The 21291-nt window shown below is 36.5% G+C and overlaps 4 protein-coding genes across 5 annotated transcripts in view; 2 read left to right on the top strand and 2 right to left on the bottom strand.

Moving 5' to 3' along the window:
• The window catches only part of LOC106137581 (coactosin-like protein), a 37730-nt gene extending 27684 nt beyond the window's left edge, over positions 1 to 10046 (bottom strand). The window contains exon 1 of the mRNA XM_013338430.2: positions 9686 to 10046. Coding sequence (XP_013193884.1) covers positions 9686 to 9736 — 51 coding nt within the window. The 5' untranslated portion in view covers positions 9737 to 10046. The remainder of the gene's footprint in view (positions 1 to 9685) is intronic.
• Positions 214 to 11208, top strand: LOC106137582 (EKC/KEOPS complex subunit TP53RK). Of its 2 annotated transcripts, none has more exons than XR_009657382.1 (2): positions 214 to 389; positions 4853 to 4988. XR_009657382.1 is itself a non-coding variant. In XM_060951438.1 (2 exons), the coding sequence occupies exon 2, from the start codon at positions 10452 to 10454 to the stop codon at positions 11178 to 11180; it is 729 nt and encodes a 242-aa protein (XP_060807421.1). In that variant the 5' UTR covers positions 239 to 389; positions 10333 to 10451; the 3' UTR covers positions 11181 to 11208. The 2 variants fall into 2 exon arrangements, 1 of the variants encoding a protein (XP_060807421.1); XM_060951438.1 differs by lacking the exon at positions 4853 to 4988 and adding an exon at positions 10333 to 11208 and having other exon boundaries at positions 239 to 389.
• A 389-nt stretch (positions 11209 to 11597) lies between these two features.
• Positions 11598 to 17115, top strand: LOC106137583 (large ribosomal subunit protein mL39). Its single transcript, XM_013338437.2, has 8 exons — positions 11598 to 11768; positions 11852 to 12031; positions 12344 to 12444; positions 12886 to 13027; positions 13592 to 13810; positions 14669 to 14782; positions 15481 to 15596; positions 16989 to 17115. The coding sequence occupies exons 1-8, from the start codon at positions 11696 to 11698 to the stop codon at positions 17055 to 17057; spliced, it is 1014 nt and encodes a 337-aa protein (XP_013193891.2). The 5' UTR covers positions 11598 to 11695; the 3' UTR covers positions 17058 to 17115.
• A 262-nt stretch (positions 17116 to 17377) lies between these two features.
• Positions 17378 to 20811, bottom strand: LOC106137585 (gastrulation defective protein 1 homolog). Its single transcript, XM_013338438.2, has 4 exons — positions 20157 to 20811; positions 19833 to 19944; positions 18992 to 19187; positions 17378 to 18554 (listed from the first exon to the last, which is right to left on the bottom strand). Exons 1-4 carry the CDS (start codon positions 20727 to 20729, stop codon positions 17429 to 17431), a joined length of 2007 nt encoding a protein of 668 aa, XP_013193892.2. The 5' UTR covers positions 20730 to 20811; the 3' UTR covers positions 17378 to 17428.
• Between the last annotated feature and the right edge of the window lie 480 nt (positions 20812 to 21291).

Below are 21291 nucleotides of genomic sequence, written 5' to 3'. Positions count from 1 at the left end.
TAATCTTCATTCGTAATGCTGCAGTGTTGTTTGTTCTGCCATTTTATCTACACATGCGCTTTGAAAGCGGTAGTAGATATAATTAGATTAAATTGTATCCAATTTTGAAAATATATCTTTTTTATTCTATTCGTTATCAATAAGATTTTCTACAACTTACTAACTATACTTATATTTCACCCACTGTACGTCATATAAATCTCAGATAATAAACCTAACACTGTAAATTCGTGTCAATATCGTGTGTGGTTCCATGGTAGGGCCCAAGCGGTCATCGCTCGCAGAGACAGTGGTCCATTATTGTACACAAAGAGCCATTGTAGAAACACATGCTCTATGGAAGGGACTTCCGCGTGTTTTTTATTTTTTTTCGAATCGATTCGAGATGGGTACGTACGTAAGCATCGTTTTAAAATATTAAAAAAAAATACGCTGGATATTATAATCTGTGACATAATTACAAAAGCCCGCGAACGAAATAAGTGACGAACCTTTTTTTTAAATTTCGGCGTTTTTTTTTATTTTTTAATGGATCCGTAGGCATCAGCTATGAAAATAAAAGTAGTACATATATTATGTATATTAATGCTTTAGTACAATTTCTTTGCATACTATTTTCGTATAATCTGTGACACAGTTCAAGCCAGCGAACTTACAAGTCTATTTTTAGACAACCGTCAAAAGTAAATGTAGGTATATCTACATTCGTAAAAAAGTGTTGTTTTTTTATAAAGTTTGTTCAACTTAGTTTGTGCTTTTTTTATTTATTTATTTTTTGTATAAATAAATTGTAAAATAGTTTAATTTCTATCAAAAAATTACCAAAAGCAATGCCTACACTTTTTCACGTTTCTTCTTGTGATCTCAAAAAAAGATTTTCTGAAATTTCCGCGGGAATGCAAAATTACTTTTTTTTATAGATAGCTTAGTAGAATACTATAAAAAAGTAACTGGCAACATTTTATCATCAACTAAGCTACAGGTAGTGTCCGACCGAAGGTCTATTTTTGGCCGAAGCCGAAGCCGAAGCCGATTAATCGGCTATCGCCACAACCTTCGGCCGAAGCCGAAGCCGAAGCCGAAGCCGAAGGTTTATATTCTCTCAGCACTCAGTAATTAATTTTGTTCAATATAGTCTACAAGCTACATCATTTCAAAACCTCAATATTGAAGGTTTATATATTGACTGTTTCATATAGAAGTTGATGATATATCAAAGAGGTGGTTGGTTTAGAGATAAACTAGCTGTTGTGTAGCCCGCGACTTCGTCCGCGTAAATTTCGAGTTGAATTTTAATCATACAGTCAGATACAGACAGACAAAAAATGTAAAAAAAAATTCTCTATCCGTTTCAGTCAAAATATTAAATGTACAGAAAAAATATTTTTACCGTTTTATTATATGTAGTATTTTGATTTTCAGTTTTTTTACATAAAATACTCAAACAATACAAAAAAAATATATTTTTAATAATAAAAAATATCTTGTAATTGTTGGGATTTGAACTTGGACCGCCAACTTCACAGTCTCACGGGCTAACCACTGGACCATCGAAACCGTTGCGTTGGTGTCGAAATTAAAGTAGACTACATACATATGGTCACGTCTTTATCCCTTGCGGGGTAGACAGAGCCAACAGACTTGAAAAGACTGAATGGCCACGTTCAGCTATTTGACTTAATGATAGAATTGAGATTCAAAAAGTGATAGGTAGCTCGCCCATCGCCTAAAAAAGAATCCCAAGTTTGTAAGCCCATCCCTTAGTCGCCTTTCACTTATATTTATATGTTATAGGTATAATGTCGTCGTATAATGATAAATGACTTTGAATTTTTAATTTCGTAACTTATTTGCCGGCTAATATACTGATGCCTTGAGTTCATTCAAATGTCGATAACTTTTTTTTTTGTGAACCGATTTTGATGAAACAAACTTTTAATGTTATTCTGAGTTAAAACAAAGCAATTGGTGAAAGTTTGAAGTAAATCGGTTTAGTACTTTCGGAGATAATCGTGATCATACATACAGACAGACAGACAAGAAATTAAAAAAAAATATTTTTGCTTTCTATTATTCATTCTAAGTGTCCCTCTATCCATTTCAGTCGAAAATACTAAATGTACAGACAAAATATTTTTACTGTTTTATTATATTTACTGTTTTATTATATGTATAGATAAAAGTTTGTGATTTACCTACTGGTAAAAATAATGATTTGATTTCTTACAAAAGCACTCGTTTAAATACACGTACGGACTTGTTTTGATGCATGCAATCAGCAATGTGATATTTTGACAGTGACTCCCCGCCGCCTCATGACTTTCGTAACAGTTCGTTCAATCTCGACGGTCGCTCGGACCTTCGGCGAAACCTTCGGCTTCGGCCGGATTTTGGGCCGAAGCCGAATGTTTCGCCGAAGGTGGATTTTTTGGCCGAAGGTGGCCGAAGCCGAAGCCGAAGCCGAAGCTTCGGTCGGACACTAGCTACAGGTAATAATACGTAGGTATCATTTTGTATATGAAACCGAAAATACGCCGTAAGAAAATTACATGATTTTATGTATGTACGTACATATGTATGTATGTATGTATTACTATAGTTGTTTTATCAACTAAAAAGCGTTTAAGTACAAGTTTACTGCTTCTATTTCTGATAAGCCAAGCGTTATGCGTTAGCTTTATGTGTGCATCGATGACTCAGGCTAAAACCAAAGCAGTTAACATCTACCAGTCACAAATAACTCAAGTCAATATACTTAGTATCGTTGAGTTAGTATCTCGTAACACAAGTCTCGAACTTACTTCGAGGCTAACTCAATCTGTGCAATTTGTCCCGTATATATTTATTTGTTTATTATACTGTATCTGTAAATGACACACTTACACACCTTCACGTCATGTCTTCTACGGGGTCGACAGGGTAAAATTCACGAGTCTACCTCGTAAGGTAAATGTAGGTATGTATAACTATGAATGTATTAACTTGCTTAACTCGACCAGTTATTTTTTTATATTATTTTATCAAATTTCATAAGAAATCAAGAAATATTACTGTATAACAATGTATTTAATGATTTGTAAATTTGTAAGGTCACCCACGTTCTTAATAAGGAGGGTACGATTACGAGCGACTGTCTCCGAAAATGGACGTGAGATTGGGGCAACAGGCCAAGGTTGTTGTCGAAATTAAATTGTACATATACATAGTTACGTCTATATCCCTTGCGGGGTAGACAGGACCAACAGTCTCGAAAAGACTGAAAGGCCACGTTCAGCTGTATGACTTCATGCTGGAATTGATATTTAAATAGTGACAGACAATGACATTCAAGACTGTTGGCTCTGTCTACCCCGCAAGGGATAAAGACGTCATTATATGTATGTATGTTCCTACGGGAGCCCCGCTCAAAAGCTAGGTAGGTACTGTGTAATAAAAACGTCTTAAAATCTAATCGAATTTCCAAGAACGATAATCGAAAATCTAACTTGATGCAACATAAGAAGTTGAATCGTATAAAAAGTAGTAATACCAATTTGGATAACGCCCGCGTGGGTGGGGTCGATGACCTAACAACAAGATTAACACATACAGACACAGATTTTGAGCCGCTTTTTCATTGAGCAGACATAACTAGCGAAGAGCGTCCAATCCAACGGTGCCTATTTATTTTTTCCGTAATATAGGTACAGAGCGCCCGGCACGTAAGTTGAACAAAAATTCTATTCTATGGACGCTGCGCACGAGTTTTTTTATCAACAATTGCTACTGGGCTTACAAACTTGGGATTCTTTTTTAGGCGATGGGCTAGCAACCTGTCACTATATGAATCTCAATTCTATCATTAAACAAATAGCTGAACGTGGCCATTCAGTCTTTTCAAGACTGTTGGCTCTGTCTACCCCGCAAGGGATATAGACGTGACCATATGTATGTATGTATGTACAATAGGCTATTTGACAAAGTTCTAAAAACTATCTTAAGCTATTTATTTGTTTATAAGGAGCCCTACAAAAATACTTTTCTGCCTTTATTACAGCTATTTCATAAAAAAATCGAAAAAGAAAATGCAATATTCAAATATGCCGCCAAAACACGACTTTTAGCAACATGGCGGCCATGGCATGCAGTGACGTAAATTTCGTGTAAATATCATACAAAGCTTGTTGGTGTTTCGAAAAGTTTTGATTTTCTCTTGTTTTATTTAACTTGTGCCACGTCATATGTGTGAAAATTATTAAAATGAGTTCCTATAAATGTTGTGCAGTGCCTAAATGCACAAATACAACAATAAAATCTCCTACGAAATCGTTTTTTTCTATTTTCTATGGATTTGAATATTCGCAAGTGGTTTCAGATCATGATCTAAAATCAGTGGTTACCAAGATATACTTACATTGATGTTTTCACATTCCTCAGTTCGGCAGCATAGAAATCTGGATTGTCTTTGAAGAAGACGCCAACCATTATTGGGTCCACTTTTGCCAAAAGTGGACCTACCAAAAGTCTTTTGGTAGGTTGCGACTGTCAGCTTTCGCGAAATCGGTTTCCATTATTAAATACCTATGTTTTCTGAGTAATCCTGAGCGATCAAATACTTATAAAATCTTAAAAAATAATAGCGAACACTAAGGAACAGTACGATCCACAGTCTGTTTATGGATAATTGACGTCATAATAGTAATAGCCAATCACGTTCGTTTTTAGTCACGTGACAGCTGCATAAAAAAGCCTAATTTTGTGAGACGGATTTTGTTAAAATAATGCAATATTTTTATCTCGCGTTATTACACATCGCTCCAAAACAATAATATTAAGACTGATGACATAAAAGAAATGTATATTTTTATTACAGTCAAATAGCCTATTGCTACTGCGCATCCCGGAAGTATTCTTCTTCTTTGGTCTATCGCTCGTTATCCTGAGGCGGCTACTTGCTGGAACTCGTTTTCGCTAAATCCAAGCTCTCTTAAAAATTGCAAAACTAGTCCAATAAAGATTTTCGTTCTATGAATTTTTGAATTCACTCTCATCACCTTTACCTACGACGATTTATATAAACGTCAGAACTCCTGCGCCGTGTGGTTTCCGGTACTAAAGAATACAAACCACTCAATATATTTTCCATGGATGTTGTAAAAAGCGACTACAAGGTAAGCTCTAAACCATGCAGTTGAACGTGGCCTATCTGTATTTTCAAGACTGTCGGCTCTGTCTACCCCGCAAGGGATATAGACGTGACAATATGTATGTATGTGTCACAATCTTATACTAAGTACACCGGAGCTTTGAAAATTAATCATTTTTTATTTTTAAGAAGCACTTATAAATGTTCTTAATATCAAAGTTAAACTACACATATAGAAATTATGCCGTGCCGTGTGGTTCCCGGCACCAATAGAAAAAAGAATAGGAATTCAAAATTCAAATTCAAAAACTTTATTGTAAAACGTAGGACCACACCATCTCTTTCCCATGGATCCCAAAAATGATATGTACTATGTACTATTTTCAAAGATAAGTAACTACTATATTATGTTCTAATTGACAACCCTATTGGTCTTAACTACCGACCCGCAACGGTCATGGGTGGCTGCAAATCTGCTTGTGTTAATACAAGAAATTAATATGATTTGTAAGAAAACGGGGCAGGTGTGAGCATAGAATTCCGAATAATTAGCCTATTATAAAAACTCAAACCCAATACAAAAAAGAAATAGGACCACTCTATCTCTTTCCCATGGATATCGTAAGAGGCGACTAAGGGATATGCTTACAAACTTGAGATTCTTTTTTTGGGCGATGGGCTAGCAACCTGTCACTATTTGAATCTCGATTCTATCATTAAGCAAAATAGCTGAACGTGGCCATTCAGTCTTTTCAAGACTGTTGGCTCTGTCTACCCCGCAAGGGATATAGACATGACCATATGTGTGTATGTGTATGTATGTATAAAAACTCTAAAATCGTGAGGAAACCTGCACATTCAGACGACTGAATGTGTAACCATTATATTTATTTATTTATTTATTGTGACAAAAACGGTACAAACAAATTATCGATCCAATACGAGTCAGGTTATATATATATATATACTTTTTTTTCTTTTTTCTTTTTTCAATATTAAATCGCATAAATATTTAAATCTGAACAATGTATTCTCCCGTCCACATTCTATTCTAAGTGTAATTTAATATTGTGAAGTTGACGTTGTTGAAGAAAATGCTGCAGTGCAGTTTGTTACCGCTTCTTCTGCACTGACGCCTTGGAAGCGGCAGTAAACTTAGTTTTTAAGTAATTTATTTGACGTCAACCAATGTTGTTAAACCATACGACAATTATTAAGCGATATATAGTATCCTATAATAATGAATAAAAATTTTGAATTTTTTTGTTAACCTGCAAAGGTTGCGATGGTCTGATGGGAGTCGCTTCGTGCAAAAACCTGACTCACCCAGTCGAGGATACGTGGTCAAAGGCATACCCCGGGCTCCTCTCCAGAGTAAGAATGCAGCCTAAACTAGGATGGCGACTTATGCAGGCAGGAAGAAGAAGAAACCAAAAAAATATCCTGAAATCTATCTCCAAGAAGAGCCTTCTTCTTCTTGCATGAAGAGAGTTATGAATGTGGATGAAGCGAAGGAAGTATGCATAGATCGCGGCAAGTGGAACGATGTAGTCTCTGCCTACCCCTCCGGGAAAGAGGCGTGATTTTATGTATGTATGTATGTATGTAATCAATCTCTAAATCTAAGCCATCCAATAAAGTGGCCTTCATGTTTTGAACTGGCTCTGTCTACCCCTGCGTACGGAATAAAAACGTGTTGTGAGCACTGTGTGAGTTAAACATGAAGGAAGGTAATTAAACCTCTGCATCGACGAAGTGTATCGATACAAGGAGAGTGTGGAGGGAAAGGTCTGAGTGGGAAGACCTAGACGAACGTATCTTGATCAAATTAAGGACGTCCTGGTAAAGGGTCAGGTCAAGAGTACCCGAAACCGCCGAGCTTGCATGAAGAGAGTTATGAATGTGGATAAAGCGAAGGAAGTATGCAGAGATCGTGGCAAGTGGAAAGATGTAGTCTCTGCCTACCCCTCCGGGAAAGAAGCGTGATTTTATGTATGTATGTATGTTTTCAACTGGCTCTGTCTACCCCTGCGTACGGAATAAAAACGTGCTGTGCGAGTTAAAAATGAAAGAGGGCAATTAAACCCCTGCATTAACGAGGTCTATGTTAACTCCACTAACGAAGTACTTCAGTTTGTTCGAGAAATTTTCCCGCCTTTGTTCCCAGTCCTGTCCTGATTGCTGATTGGCCGCGTAATGAAGAGTGGATCCTTTGATAGGCTTTGAAGGAAATAAGTACGTCAGAAGGATAATTTGGACAGAGCATTATCAGAAAAAAATAGTTACATTTGAATAGAATAGGTCCGTGGAAAAAAATTAAGTGAAGACATTTTCTATGAACTAGGTACAACAACTTATATTACGTTTTTATCCCTTACGAGGTAGACAGAGCAAAAAGTGTTGAAATGATTTGAGAAAAATTCATATCCTTGACTCATTTGTACATACATACATACTTTCATGACTGTTTCCTATTAGGGTAGGCAATGACTATGGATTTCCACGTGCTACGATCCTTGCTAAACTCTCCCGCTTCCTCCACACTCATAACTTATTCTCTCGTACATATTTGATCGTGTTCATAACTCCGCCCTTTTTAAGTCATTCGAAATATGGTCGTTAAAAGTTCGACGAGGCAGGCCCTGTCCCACTTTTACAGTCATCTTTGCCTTATTAAATAACATACTAGAGGCCGCCCGCAACCTCGTCCGCATGGAAACCCTATCAATCCCGCGGGAACTACGGGATAAAAAGACGCCTATATGTTATTCTGGGTCTTCAGCTACCAAATTTCATCGCAATCGGTTCAGTAGTTTTTGAGTGAAAGATTAACAAACATCCATACTGACATACTCACAAACTTTCGCATTTATAATATGTATTATTTCATTAGTAGTAGTATTAGTAGGATCTATATTTCAATATGTCAAAAACGGCACCATAAAAAAATTATTAGGACCATTCCGTCTCATTTCCATGGATGTCGTACATCGTAAAAGGCGACAAAAGGATTGGTTTATAAAATTTAAATTCCTCTTTTAGGGGATGGGCTAGCAACCTGTCACTATTTGAATCTCAATTCTATCATTAAGCCAAACAGCTGAACGTGGCCTACCAATCTTTACAAGACTGTGGGCTCTGTCTACCCCGCAAGGGTTATAGACTTGATTATATGTATGTATGTATGTCCAAACCATCTCAACATCTCATTTGTACACGCCTTAGTTAGGTGAGGTACTTTCTATGGGAGACATAATATTTTCAAAACAGGTAAGCTTTATTGACATCGACTGTCATTAATACTAGCTATGAATACGATAAGATATGATATCTCTAAGTACCTAGGATGGTCGTACAATATCGTAACATATATAAGTCATCAACCTCTTGCCCCGTAGCCCGTCTGCCGTGTGGTTCCCGGCGCCAAAAGAAAAAAAGAATAGGACAAATCCATCTCCTTCCTATAGATGTCGTAAAAGGCGACTGCGGGATAGGCTTATATACTTGGGATTCTTCTTTTAGGAAAAGACTGATAGGTCTATCAGTCTGTGTTTTTTGGCACAATTATTGTGTCACATTAATGTTTCATAAGAAACGTTATACGGAATAAGAATTTGCCAAAAGAACTTGACGTTATTGACTGACGCCGCCGTGTCGCGACTTTAATAAGCTCCTTTTTTACGGGGGGTTAACATAAATAAATCACGAATCCGTACAAATCTTCGAACCCACTACCGCTCCTCATTCGCCGCCTGAGTCACAGGACAATTTTATCAAGACCTATAATCCGCGGTTAAACCCGCGTAAATGTGGTGAAATTTATTTTTTAATTCATTAACTTTTGTATTGCCTACATTCGTTTTTAAAAGCGCTCACCTACAAATCAACGTATTAATAAAAAAAAAACATTTAGGTATTCCTATGTAAAGAGGTGATGAAATATACGAATTTACTTTAGAATTTATAATATATAAGTACCTATTTAGTGAGTTAAGGTATTCTAATTGATTGTGATAATATTTCTAATTGTTTGAAAATCTGACTGGTAATAACCAAAATCATTATTTTTTTATTGTTAATTTCCGATTTATAAATAGAAATTGAAAATCCGGCTCGAAGGACCATATTTTTGTGTTTTTTTATATAGTGAAATTCAAAACACTTAAAATGAGATGTTGACAAGGAAAACTATTAGGTGGATAGGCAGGTAAATCTTTTCTCAGTGCAAAACCATTTTATTAGGAAGCGGCCCTAATCTGTCTGAGTTCAAAGTACTTAAATTACTTTGTACTATTTAACTATAACTGCATCATTCGCGTAAATTGCAGTCAACGTAAATCGGAACGCAGGAAATAGCATCAGACGGCACTTCGAAGCGCAACTGCATCTCTATACCTAACTAAATGCGGCCAGACATTTCTATAGCCAACCTTACCCCACCTCGTCCAAACGATACAACGTCTACGAAACGCAGACAGCCGATATATTATGTATGTATAACTTGAATTCTCATGCCACGAATGCAATTCAATTAAAAACAAAATTAAAAAAACAACTTACTTTTTTCGGCCCATTCTGCACTATGGTCTCGTATTCCAAACCTTCAGCCATTGTCGCACAATTTATTTTACAAAATCACTCTAAAATTAACACTACAAAATATTTTAATTACTTTTTGGTAATTTCACACAGAATTTTCGTTAGTTTATTTAGAGGCGGCGGAGCGTTCCAACTTCGAACTCGCACTAAAAAGTTAACAGTTAATTGTATAAATCACTGTCTCCATTAGAATTTGATGGGAATTAGGTTTGTGAATGAAATTATTTGTGCCGCCGGCCGGCACTGCTGCATCTACCAATATCACACGCCCACAGCCTCCCTCGCTCTCCAGTGAGTGAATACAGAGCTATAGGTAGATATAGAAAGTGGTAAAGATAGGTAGGTAGGTACCTATCTATACAAAATACCTATAGCTTCAAATAAAAAGTGCGGTTTTCCTGCGACGAATCTAGTCAAATATTTTGAAGTTCAAAAACCATGTAGAAACTAAACGCAAATGTCACTGTCCAAAAAGAATGTACAATTGTCACAACTGACAAATAGGGAAAATAAGAAAAGAAAATAAATAATATTTATTTAGGTTTATAATTTTAATTCTAAACTTGTGAATGAAGTACATAACCTTATGTTAAGTTCTTTATTTTCAGCTATACAAGCTATTGTATTCCACGTTAACTTACGCAAGCGAGAACTCTAAAAATTGTTTAAAAATTAACAAGGAATTGAGGTTGTTTTCATAGAAGAAACATTGCATAAAATTGTGAAGATGGTTGAAGAGTTGAAGATATTAAAACAGGGTGCTGAAGCAAAGCTATATTTATGTACCTACCTGGGGAAGCCTACATTGATAAAAGAAAGGTTCAAGAAAAACTACAGACACCCAGATTTGGACGCGACAATCACCAAAGAGAGAATCAAAAACGAAGCGCGATCTATCGTTCGTTGCAAAACCGCAGGTGTTAAAACGCCTACATTATATTTAGTAGATTTTGAACGGAGGCGTATATATATGCAGCATTTTGAAAACAGTATTACTGTTAAAGATTTCATCATAAATATTGTGAATAAGCATGTCGGAAATGGGGTAGGTGATAGCGTAAACTATTTGGATGATGTTGCTAGACTTATCGGTGAGACGGTACGACAAATGCATGAGAATAATATAATTCATGGAGATTTAACCACTTCTAATATGCTGCTTGTTGAGAAAACTGAAAGCGATGAAAATGGTGACTTAAAATGGCTAAGAAAAGATAATTTGGAATTGGTTATGATAGATTTTGGTTTATCTTTCATTGATTCGAGCACCGAAGACAAAGGGGTTGATTTGTATGTGCTTGAGCGAGCATTGATAAGCACACACAATGATTGTCCGGGATTGTTTGACAAGATTCTGGAAGCTTACAAGAAGTTTAGTAAGAATAATGTTAAAGAAATAATTAGTAAGTTTGAAGAAGTGCGAGCTAGAGGCAGGAAGAGGACTATGGTTGGATAGACTGTTGAATAAAGTTTTGTTTGTTTAACCCTTTTTTATTTTTCCAATCATACAATAACTAGTAAACCAAAATAAATTGTAGGAATATTAATTCTTTAAAATCAAACTTCTGGTAAGTTAGGATTAATTAGATTAATTGGTAGATGTGGCGCAAAGACTGCTTCAGAAAAGACAACCGACGCTGATCTAATTAGATTCGTAGCAAATAAACAATGGGCCTACGCGCTGCATCGGATACCTAACATATAGGTCGCAATAGATGAATGGATGGAAAGTTACATTGAGATACCTAGGAAATTTAACTTCTTTCTTTGCAGTTAGATAAAAACGAAGGCTATCTGGTTGTATGTCCTGTTATAAACCCAAAATTAAAAAAAAAACTGTCTTTTTCTCTAGTGCAACACTGTCATTGTCATGTCATACTTCCTCTTAATTTCCCGAATAACCTAAAACTCGAGTGTTTTAACGTCTCGAAATAATTTCATTCTACTATAAATTACAATTTTATTATTAAAATGAGACGTCATATTAGTATATTGACAAAATTGGCTTACCAAAACAATGCTGTGAAGGTTTCACCACTGATAAGTATGCTTAATCTTGATAAATTTATTGCTTTAAATATTTAATCTCGGCGTACTTTAAAAACAGTGTATTCGATCTTATTTTAGGATTTTTAAGCAGCCAAGAGGCAATTGAACGTCGTCATCATCTATTTAGTTTAGAAAAGAAGCGCCAGCATGAGAGTGTAGGTCGAATTGAGAAGATTGAGGTGAATTATAAAGGAATACCAAATGATTGTGTTTTGATCATGAATAAGGATATTTCTACCCCTTACGATTGCGCTAAACGTAAGTACCTCTGTATAAACACTAGTGGTTTCCGGCAGTTTGAAATAGGACTGCTCTCCTTCCTGTAGATGTAAGAGATAACTAAGAAAATAAGCAATCCTATTCTGTTAGGGATATAGACGTGATTAATCCTAGTGCAATTACCATGATCCAAGTTAATTTTGTTCTTAGCCCAGGAGAAATACGCCATATCAATAATTAAAATAAGAATAATTACTTTAAGTATATTCCTGTTTATAAATTTACTATTTCTACCTACAAATCAGAATACGTTTTTAGGGTTTATTATTAAAATACCAATTTTTATTTCAGATCTTAGTGAATGGCACACAGAGTCAAGTGCACTGGCCCTTCTGAACGGCACCATATACTGGGATATGCACCGGCCGTTGACTGAAAACTGCACTTTAGAGGTGATTTGTAATTTAAAATAAAAAAAAAAATTAATTCTCTTCCTTTTCCTTTCACATAATTAATATTTCTTTCTGGTTTTTGGTTACATTATCTACATACAAGGTATTCTTGATAACTAGGGGTTTTTCTTTCAAATCTACTGTTACATCTTTTCAGTTTTTTTTATAGAATCTCTTTTTATTTCATTTTTTTTATATTATTTGAAAGTGACGGAAAATTAAAAAAAATTAATTTTTTTTTATTTTAATGTTTTTTTTTAAACAACCAGTATTTAATTCTCAATAAATTAATTGGACTGAACAGATTTTGATTAAATTTGCTACAAGAGTTACATAATAACCAGGTCAAACATAATAAGTGCCTTTTATCCCGAAATTCCGGCGGGAGTTATACCCCGTGGCGCAGCTAGTAAATAATATTCAAATATTTTTTTCTTTCAGTTACAAACATTTGACGTCAAAGAACCCCAAGCGGTCAACAAGGCGTTCTGGCGGACATGCTCCTTCCTACTCGGCGCGTGCGCAACCAACGCCTTCAAAGAGAATGTGCCCGTTCAGCTGCACAGCTTTCCCGGACCAGACAGTAAGATCTTATACATACATACATACATAAAATCACGCCTCTTTCCCGGAGGGGTAGGCAGAGACAACCTCTTTCCATTTGCCACAATCTCTGCATACTTCCATACATCCTTCGTTTCATCATAAGAATAAGATATATATATCATAAGATCTTATACTTGAGTAACAACACACCCCGGCTTCGCATATAAATCATTCTCTATCTATAAAAATAAAATGCATCAAAACCCGTCAAGTAGTTCTTTTGTGTTTACTTTTTAAAACCAAAAATACAATACTCATCTCTCTATAATACATACATACCTATAGTCACGTCTACATCCCTTGCGGGGCAGACAGAACCAACAGTTTAGTAAAGACTGAAAGGCCACATTCAGCTTAATGAGAGAATTGAAATTCAAATAGTGACAAGTTGTTAGCCCATCACTTAAAGAAGAATCCAAAGTTATTCCATAGTCGTCTTTTACAACATCCGTGGGAAAGATACGGAGTGGTCCTATTATAAAGTGCTGGAAACCATGCATATAGTATATCTTTCTTTAATACAAATATCAATTTATTTCAGTTCGCAGCGGCTCATTTGTTTATGATATAGACCTCCCCACCCTGCCGGACTGGAAGCCGACCAATCAGGAGATGTATTCACTCAGCGCGGAGTATGTTAAGGTTATCAGAAAGAAACTGCCCATTGAACGGTTGGAGGTCGGTGAGGAGTTAGCCAAGGAGATGTTTTTGGACAACCAGCATAAGACGAAGCAGATACCGAGCATAGCTAAGGATAATGGTGAGAAGATGGTTTATTTCTTTTCTACTTTTCGACGGCCTCTGTGGCGCAGCGGCAGTACGCTTGTCTGCGACACCGAAGGTCCCGGGTTCGAATTCAAGTCAGGGTATGATGAGAAAAGAACTTTCTCTGATTGGCCTGGGTCTTGGATGTTTATCTATATAAGTATTTATTATAAAATATAGTATCGTTGAGTTAGTATCTTGTAACGCAAGTCTCGAACTTACTTCGGGGCTAACTCAATCTGTGTAATTTGTCCCTTATATATTTATTTATTTTCTTCTGACTACGGGATAGGCTTATAAACTTGGGATTTCTCTTGCAGGCGATGGGTTGGCAACCTGTCACTATTTGAATCTCAATTCCATCATAAAGCCATACTAATTGTGGTCTTTCAGTCTTTACTGAACTGTTAGTTCTGTCTACCCTGCAAGAGATGTAGACGTGATTTTAATTTTAGCTATTTTTTTTTAATTTTAGCTGTTTTTTTTAATTTGATCATCTTAATTCTATTTATACCATTTTTTTATATTGTAGACACTAGTTGATATATTAATTAAATTTTATCATTAAGCCAAACAGCTGAACATTGCCTGTCAGTCATTTTAGGACTGTTGTTGTCTACCCCGCAAGGGATAAAGCCGTGATTGTATGTATGTATGTAAAAATTATATTGATTGATAATTTATGAATTTAATTTTAGCTTATTATATATATTTTTTTACTGATAATCTTAACTATATTTATAATTTTTTTTTATTATTATTAGGCAGTAAAAAAATTTTTTTTATAAAATATGTACTTGTTAATAAAATGTTGAAAAATTATAAATATATATATATCTTAATTCAATTACAGGCAAAGTGACATTATACAGAGTGGGTAAGCACGTAGACATATCGAGAGGGCCAATGATAAGCAACACCGCGCAAGTAGGCCGCGCCGCTGTCACATCAGTACACACACTGACAGGTAACTATATACAGGGTGACTTTAAATTCACCTGCATAAATTTAACTGTTAAGTGTACTCACCTAAAGGATATTTAAAAACGTTAAAAGAAAAATATCGGTTCATATTTCAGAAAGTACGCAAAAAAAATAAAATATCACCCTGTATACATATATATACAGTATACAGGGAAAAAATAATATTAATATTCGCCGTGTGGTTCCCGGCACCAATAAAAAAAAAGAATAGGACCACTACATGCCGTTCCTATGGATGTCGTAAAAGTCGACTAGAGGATAGGCTTATTAACTTGGAATTCTACTTTTAGGCGATAGGCCAGCCTACATAAATATGTATGTATGTAGGCTGGCCTATCGCCTAAAATATATGTATGTACATATGGTCACGTCTATGTCCCTTGCGGGGTAGATAGAGCCGATAGTCTTGAAAAGACAGATAGGCCACGTTCAGCTGCATGGCTTGATTCAAATAGTGACAGGTTGCTAGCCCAACGCATAATAGAAGAATCTCAAGTTTAAAAGCCTATCCCTTAGTCGCCTTTTACGACATCCATGGGAATGAGGCGGAGTGGTCGTATTCTTTTTTTTAATTGGTGCCGGGAACCACACTTTATATGTATTCAGGGCTTATTTATTTATTAATTCTTCATTGTAACAATTACAATTGATTATATAGGTAATGTCTTACCACAATTTCAGCACCTGATAACAGTTCAGTGAAACAGCTGTACCGTTTCCAAGGCGTGGCGCTCCCCCAGGGAGTCATCTTGAACCACTTCGCGTTCTCAATACTTCTCGACAGAGCGAAGAAGTTGGTGAGTTTATTGTTTTTGTTAGATAAATACTTATCTGGATTGTTGGCATTGAAGAGGCATGTGTCCAACCAATAGTAGGCGTTTCTTTTGATAAGTCGAAGAGAAGAATACTTCTTACTCTTGGCTTTTAGCCTATGCCGTGTGGTTCCCGGCACTAATACAGAAAAGAATAGGACCACTCCATCTCTTTCCCATGGATGTCGTAAAAGGCGACTAAGGGTAGGCTTACAAACTTGGGATTCGTCTTTAAGGCGATGGGCTAGCAACCTCTTACTATTTGAATCTCAATTCTAGCATTAAGCCAAATATCTGAACGTGGCCATTCAGTCTTTTCAGGTTTGTTGGCTCTGTCTACCCCGTAAGGGATATAGACGTGATTATATGAATGAATGAATGCATCCTCATCACTCTGGAGAGGAGCCCGGGGTATGCCTTCAACCATGGATCCTGGGTGAGTCAGGGTTTTACACGAAGCGACTTCCGTCTGACCTCCGCAACATTTGCAGGGGAATCTAACCCGTATTAGATCAATCATGGTTACAATTTATGTTTATTTTGTTCAGAAAATATACAGTCTTAAATAATAATTTGATAACTATATGAGAGACTATTGACCATCCTACTACTATTATAAAGGCGAAAGTTTGTATGGATGTTTGTTACTCTTTCACGCAAAACCTACTGAACCGATTACCATGAAATTTGGTATGTAGGTAGCTGAAGACCCAGAATAACACATAGGCTACTTTTTATCCCGGAGTTCCCGCGGGATTGATAGTGTTTCCATGCGGACGAAGTCGCGGGCGGCCTCTAGTTTATCATATTTTCACATGTAAAAATGTGTAGGTTTTCCTCACATTGTTTTCCGTCACCGTAAGACCTTCGGTTAATTAGAGATAAGGTTACAAAATTATGTAGATAAGAGATTTTATGATATTTATTTTCACTTGTCACAATCTCTATAGGTATACTTCTTTCGCTTCATCCACATATAAGCTTAGCAGTTAAAAGTACTCTTGACCAGAACTTTCGCCGTTATTATAAGGCATAGGTATGACTTGTAAATATTCGTGAACTAGCTATGCCCGCGACTTCGTCCGCGTAGAATAGTTATTATGGACATCATTGAAGCACTCAAGGTTGAATAATTTACCCCTTTTCACATTTTCCATTATAGTTGCAGCGTGGTGTTATATAGCCTAAAGCTTCCTCGATAAATGGTCTATTCAACACAAAAATAATTTTTCAATTCGAACCAATAGTTCGTGAGATTAGCGCGTTCAAACAAACAAACTCTTCAGCTTTATAATTAGTATAGATAAGATGGAATCCTGGGTGCTATATCGTTGACATATTGTTTTTTTTTTTAATATTGTTATATTTTAATTTCAGAATTCAAAACGTACGCCGTTCAACATCGATAGAGAAGACACGAGGGAGGCGGCAGCCGCCACAGCCTAATTTATATAGTTTGTTAGTTAGTTTTGTACATATTAGTTATTAAAAGGTTAAAATATTACTTGTTTGTTTTTTTTAGCATCATACCTTGGAAAATTTGATCTGTAGAACACAGGAATTGGAGGAATTTTCTGGAACAATAGTAGTTTCCTTGGCGTGTCGACATTTTTTCAATAAAAAAATTAAAATCCTGCTAAAAAATAGGTAGTCTATATTATTATTAGTATATTATTATTACTATATTATTATTACTATTAGTACTATTAGTACTATATTATTATTAGTATCAAGTCTATATTATTAAGAACATGCTGAAACGAGAAAGAGAATATGTATTTACAATAATTTATTTCACTTATACATACAAATTAAACCTAAGTTTTTGGTTTTTTCGCATCAGACGGACCGTCTTCATCGCCGTCCGACTGAAAAATCGTTTTAGGCTGTGTTTTCTTATACGCCGGTGCCACCCAGAACGGGTTCTCCTCAGCCTCCTTCGCATACTTCAATATAGCCTCCCTTGGATCTTGATCATCATCAACCCGCTTGCTCAAACCCAAGTTACGGATCACGAACGAACTCAGTGTACTCCCAGAGGCAGCCACGCGACCCCCTTGCCCCGAGGTTATAGGAAGATCTGGTCTTCTAGACTTCACCGGGTCTAATCTATCCTTTTCCATTCGCTTCTTATTCGTCCTCAACTTCTCCTGCCTGAACAATGGCAACGCGTGAGGAGTTATGATCTGCTGTGAACTGACAACCTCCATGGAATGCTTCTTCCTATGTGTCTTGATTAAACACAATTTAGCACCGCGCAAACTGCGTCTCTGATTATAATAACACTTCACTACACCGTTGCCACAACCAACGAATATTTGATTCAACTTTGCATGCCAAACCGCTTTGACCACGTGTGACTTTGTCACATCTATACACGTCACCAACTCAAACGTTTTAGTATTGTAGAACAGCAGCCTGCCAACGTCCTGACCTCTTTGTAGAGACTCTCCGGTGAAAACCATAGTGTCATCCGGGCTGAATCCGCAGTCAGTTTGTTCATATCTCGAGAACAGATTGCCAAAGACATTCAACGGTTTCTTGAAGCATCTCAAGTCCCATAGTTTCAACGTATCATCGTTACCTCTGCTCGATAAGTACGTTCCTAAATACGAATATTGTATACTGGAAATTTCCGATTGCTTTTGATGCGCATCTCTTAGAACTTGGGTTGTGTTTACGAAGTTCTTTCTGTGATCCCACATTTGGATGGAGCCGTCGTAGCAGCCGCACGCGACGGTGTTGCCATCTCTCGAGAAAGCGCAAGTTGTAGGGTTTGTCTTCAATCCGCCTTGCTGCCGCGGCTTGATGACCGCCTTGTGCTGTTTAGGGTTCTCCGTCAGCCAGAGACGGAGAGTTCCGTCTTGGGAACACGTCATGAACTCTTCCCGGATGTGAGGGTGCCAGCAGCCACTGTTGAGGGAAGCCGTGTGGCCTTTCGTCCTGAAAAATATGGTTATTTTGTTATATATGGTGATTTTCAATAGCTAAGAAATAAACTTATAAGTATATTGGCGACTGAGGTCTACATCCCACGCGCGGTAGACAGAGCCAATAGTCTTGATTCTGATGTTAGGCTTAAGGATAGAATTGAGATTCATATAGTGACAGGTTGCTAGCCTGTCGCCTTAAACAAGAATCCCACGTTTATAAGCCTATCCCTTAGTCACCTTGTACAACATCCATTAGATAGAGATGGAGTGGTCCTGTTCTTTTTTTCTATTGGTGCCGGCAACCACACGGCGCTATTACCAGAGGATTTGATTATTTAACTTGAAATGTGATTTCCTACGCCTCGCTGGCAAAGAATGTTTAACACTATCAACTTACCCTCTAATACAAAAAAAAAAGAAAAAAATAATTTTAAATTTGGAACTTACCTAGCCATATCGGTTATGTACTGGTCACCTTTCACACACTCGAGGACTTCGAAACCGTCTCTGTCAAGAACTTTGGCCTGAGCGGAGCCGCTTACGACCAATATGGAATCTCCTGTGGCCGAGTACTGTAGGGCTTTGATAGGGTGATTTTCGCAGGGCTGCAGGGTGCGGAATGATCGCATCGAGGAGTCCATGCCTGTTGAAATTTTGATTTTGAAGTATATACATGTAAACACGTCTATACCCCTTGCGGGGTAGACAGAGACGACAGTCTTGAAAAAACTGAAAGGCCAGGTTCAGCTGCATGGCTAAATGATAGAAGTGAGATTCAAATAGTTACAGTTTGCTAGCCTACAAGAGGAGTCCCGAGTTCATAAGCCTAATCCTTAGCCGCCTTTTGCGTCATTAATATGAAACACAGGTCAGAATGTCTAGGTTGTAAGTGCCTGAATAGTTATCTCAGTGGAGTAATTAGTACATTACACAAAATCTCGTCTCTTTACGGAGGGGTCGGCAGAGACTATCTTTCCACTTCATAACTCTATGCAGGTATTCCATTAAATAAACATAATTTAACAAACTATTTACGGAACAGACTTTTGCCACCATAAATTATTTTTTAAACCCCTTTAAAAAAAGGTGGTTCTCAATTATCTCACGTTGCACTGAACCAATGCTGATGCGATATTGAAGAGCGTTTGTTACATTTAGAAATTTAACCGACTTCAAAAAAAGAAGATATCGGTTAGAGGCAGTTCTCCTTTTACAGAAGTTATTGTGTAATTTCCAAATTGAGTTTTTTCATGTGTATAATTAAGTTTAACCATAAAATTTAAATTACCTGCAAAATCCCAGAATGAGACATCATAATCGATAGATCCGGTGGCAAGTCGGGCGCCTGAAGGATCCGCAGCTAATGCTACCACTGCCTTTGTACCGTGAATCATTTCTACCTGAAATTTTTTATAGAAAAACATAGGGTTAATAGCTCATACTTTTTATATATTTTTTTCTATCAGAGATAATACCAGACATAAAGTTGAAAACTTTTACGAACTTATACAATTTTTCTACAAAATTTTGAGAGTTGAAACTAATCAAAAAGTGAATTATCATAACCATGGAATCCGCGAATTTTAAAACTTCAATCATTATTTGTACTTACTTCATGTGTATTTGGTATTCGTTTCTCCAAACTCAAATCTTCATCATCAGATCCACTAAGCTCATCATAACTATCTTCCCCATCACTGTTCTTCACTTTTTCCTTCTTTTCCTTTGAATCATCTTGTATTATACTTGGTGGTAATGGGGGACCAATCAGATCATCTTCAGAATCATTTTCTCCTGATTCCTGACTATGCGTGTCTTTTAAAACTGGAGGCAATGGTCCAATGACGTCTTCTGCCTCTTCTTCATTATTCTCAGCGGTTTTTTCTGCTAAATCTGTTTCCAATTTGCGTTTATTCACCTCGGAGGCCGTTTTTTTCGCCTGCTCCATCATCTCTGCAATATCGAAGTTTTTAGCCTTCTTCCCAAAGTTCTTTATACCCATAACCTGGTGCACATGTTGGTTTTCAAGGTCATCGGATAATTCTTCAATTTCTTTATGATCTTGGATAGGAGTGCGCCCGAAAGAACCGAAACCAGATGTGGATTGTTCATTTTCGGAATCGACACTTTGATTCTTGCTCAGGCTGAAATTGATCTTGCCAAATGATATAGGCTTTTTACTCATTTTTAAGTTTTAAGGTTGAGTGTTATTTTAGACAGTAATCTATGTTAATGCAAACAAAAAATTGATTGAACTCAGTCAGTAAGACGAGCTCAACAAAACAATAATAAAATGTGATTCTGACACTTTCGACATTGACACTATTGACAGTTTCTCTTTTTTTATTCGCTGCACAAGCAGGAATCATGCAGGGATAAGTACATTACATCTTGCGCCAAATAAAGATTTTTCTTTCTTTCTTTCTTTCATATCAGTGACAAAAGTAGAAAATCCCATCTATTCATATTTGTACGTATGTAATAAAATAAGCAGCATCGTCGCTGTACTATAATTATTTTTTCAATTTCTAGCAACCTAGATATACTTATTCTAATTTGTGATGTAAAAAGTTAATATTTATCTTATTATATTAATATTAGTAATAATTGATCCTGTATATAATTTTGTGTACATAAATTAAAAAATTAGTGTGGGGCGAATGTTTATTAATTAATATTAAATAACTAACACACCACTGGAACTCCTTTTAAAAAATGTAATGCCAGTGTCATCTTAAATGATTGAT

This window comes from Amyelois transitella, chromosome 24, assembly GCF_032362555.1.
Source record: "Amyelois transitella isolate CPQ chromosome 24, ilAmyTran1.1, whole genome shotgun sequence".
Taxonomy (NCBI): Eukaryota; Metazoa; Arthropoda; class Insecta; order Lepidoptera; family Pyralidae; genus Amyelois; species Amyelois transitella.
This window is presented reverse-complemented; position numbering and strand designations above follow the sequence as displayed.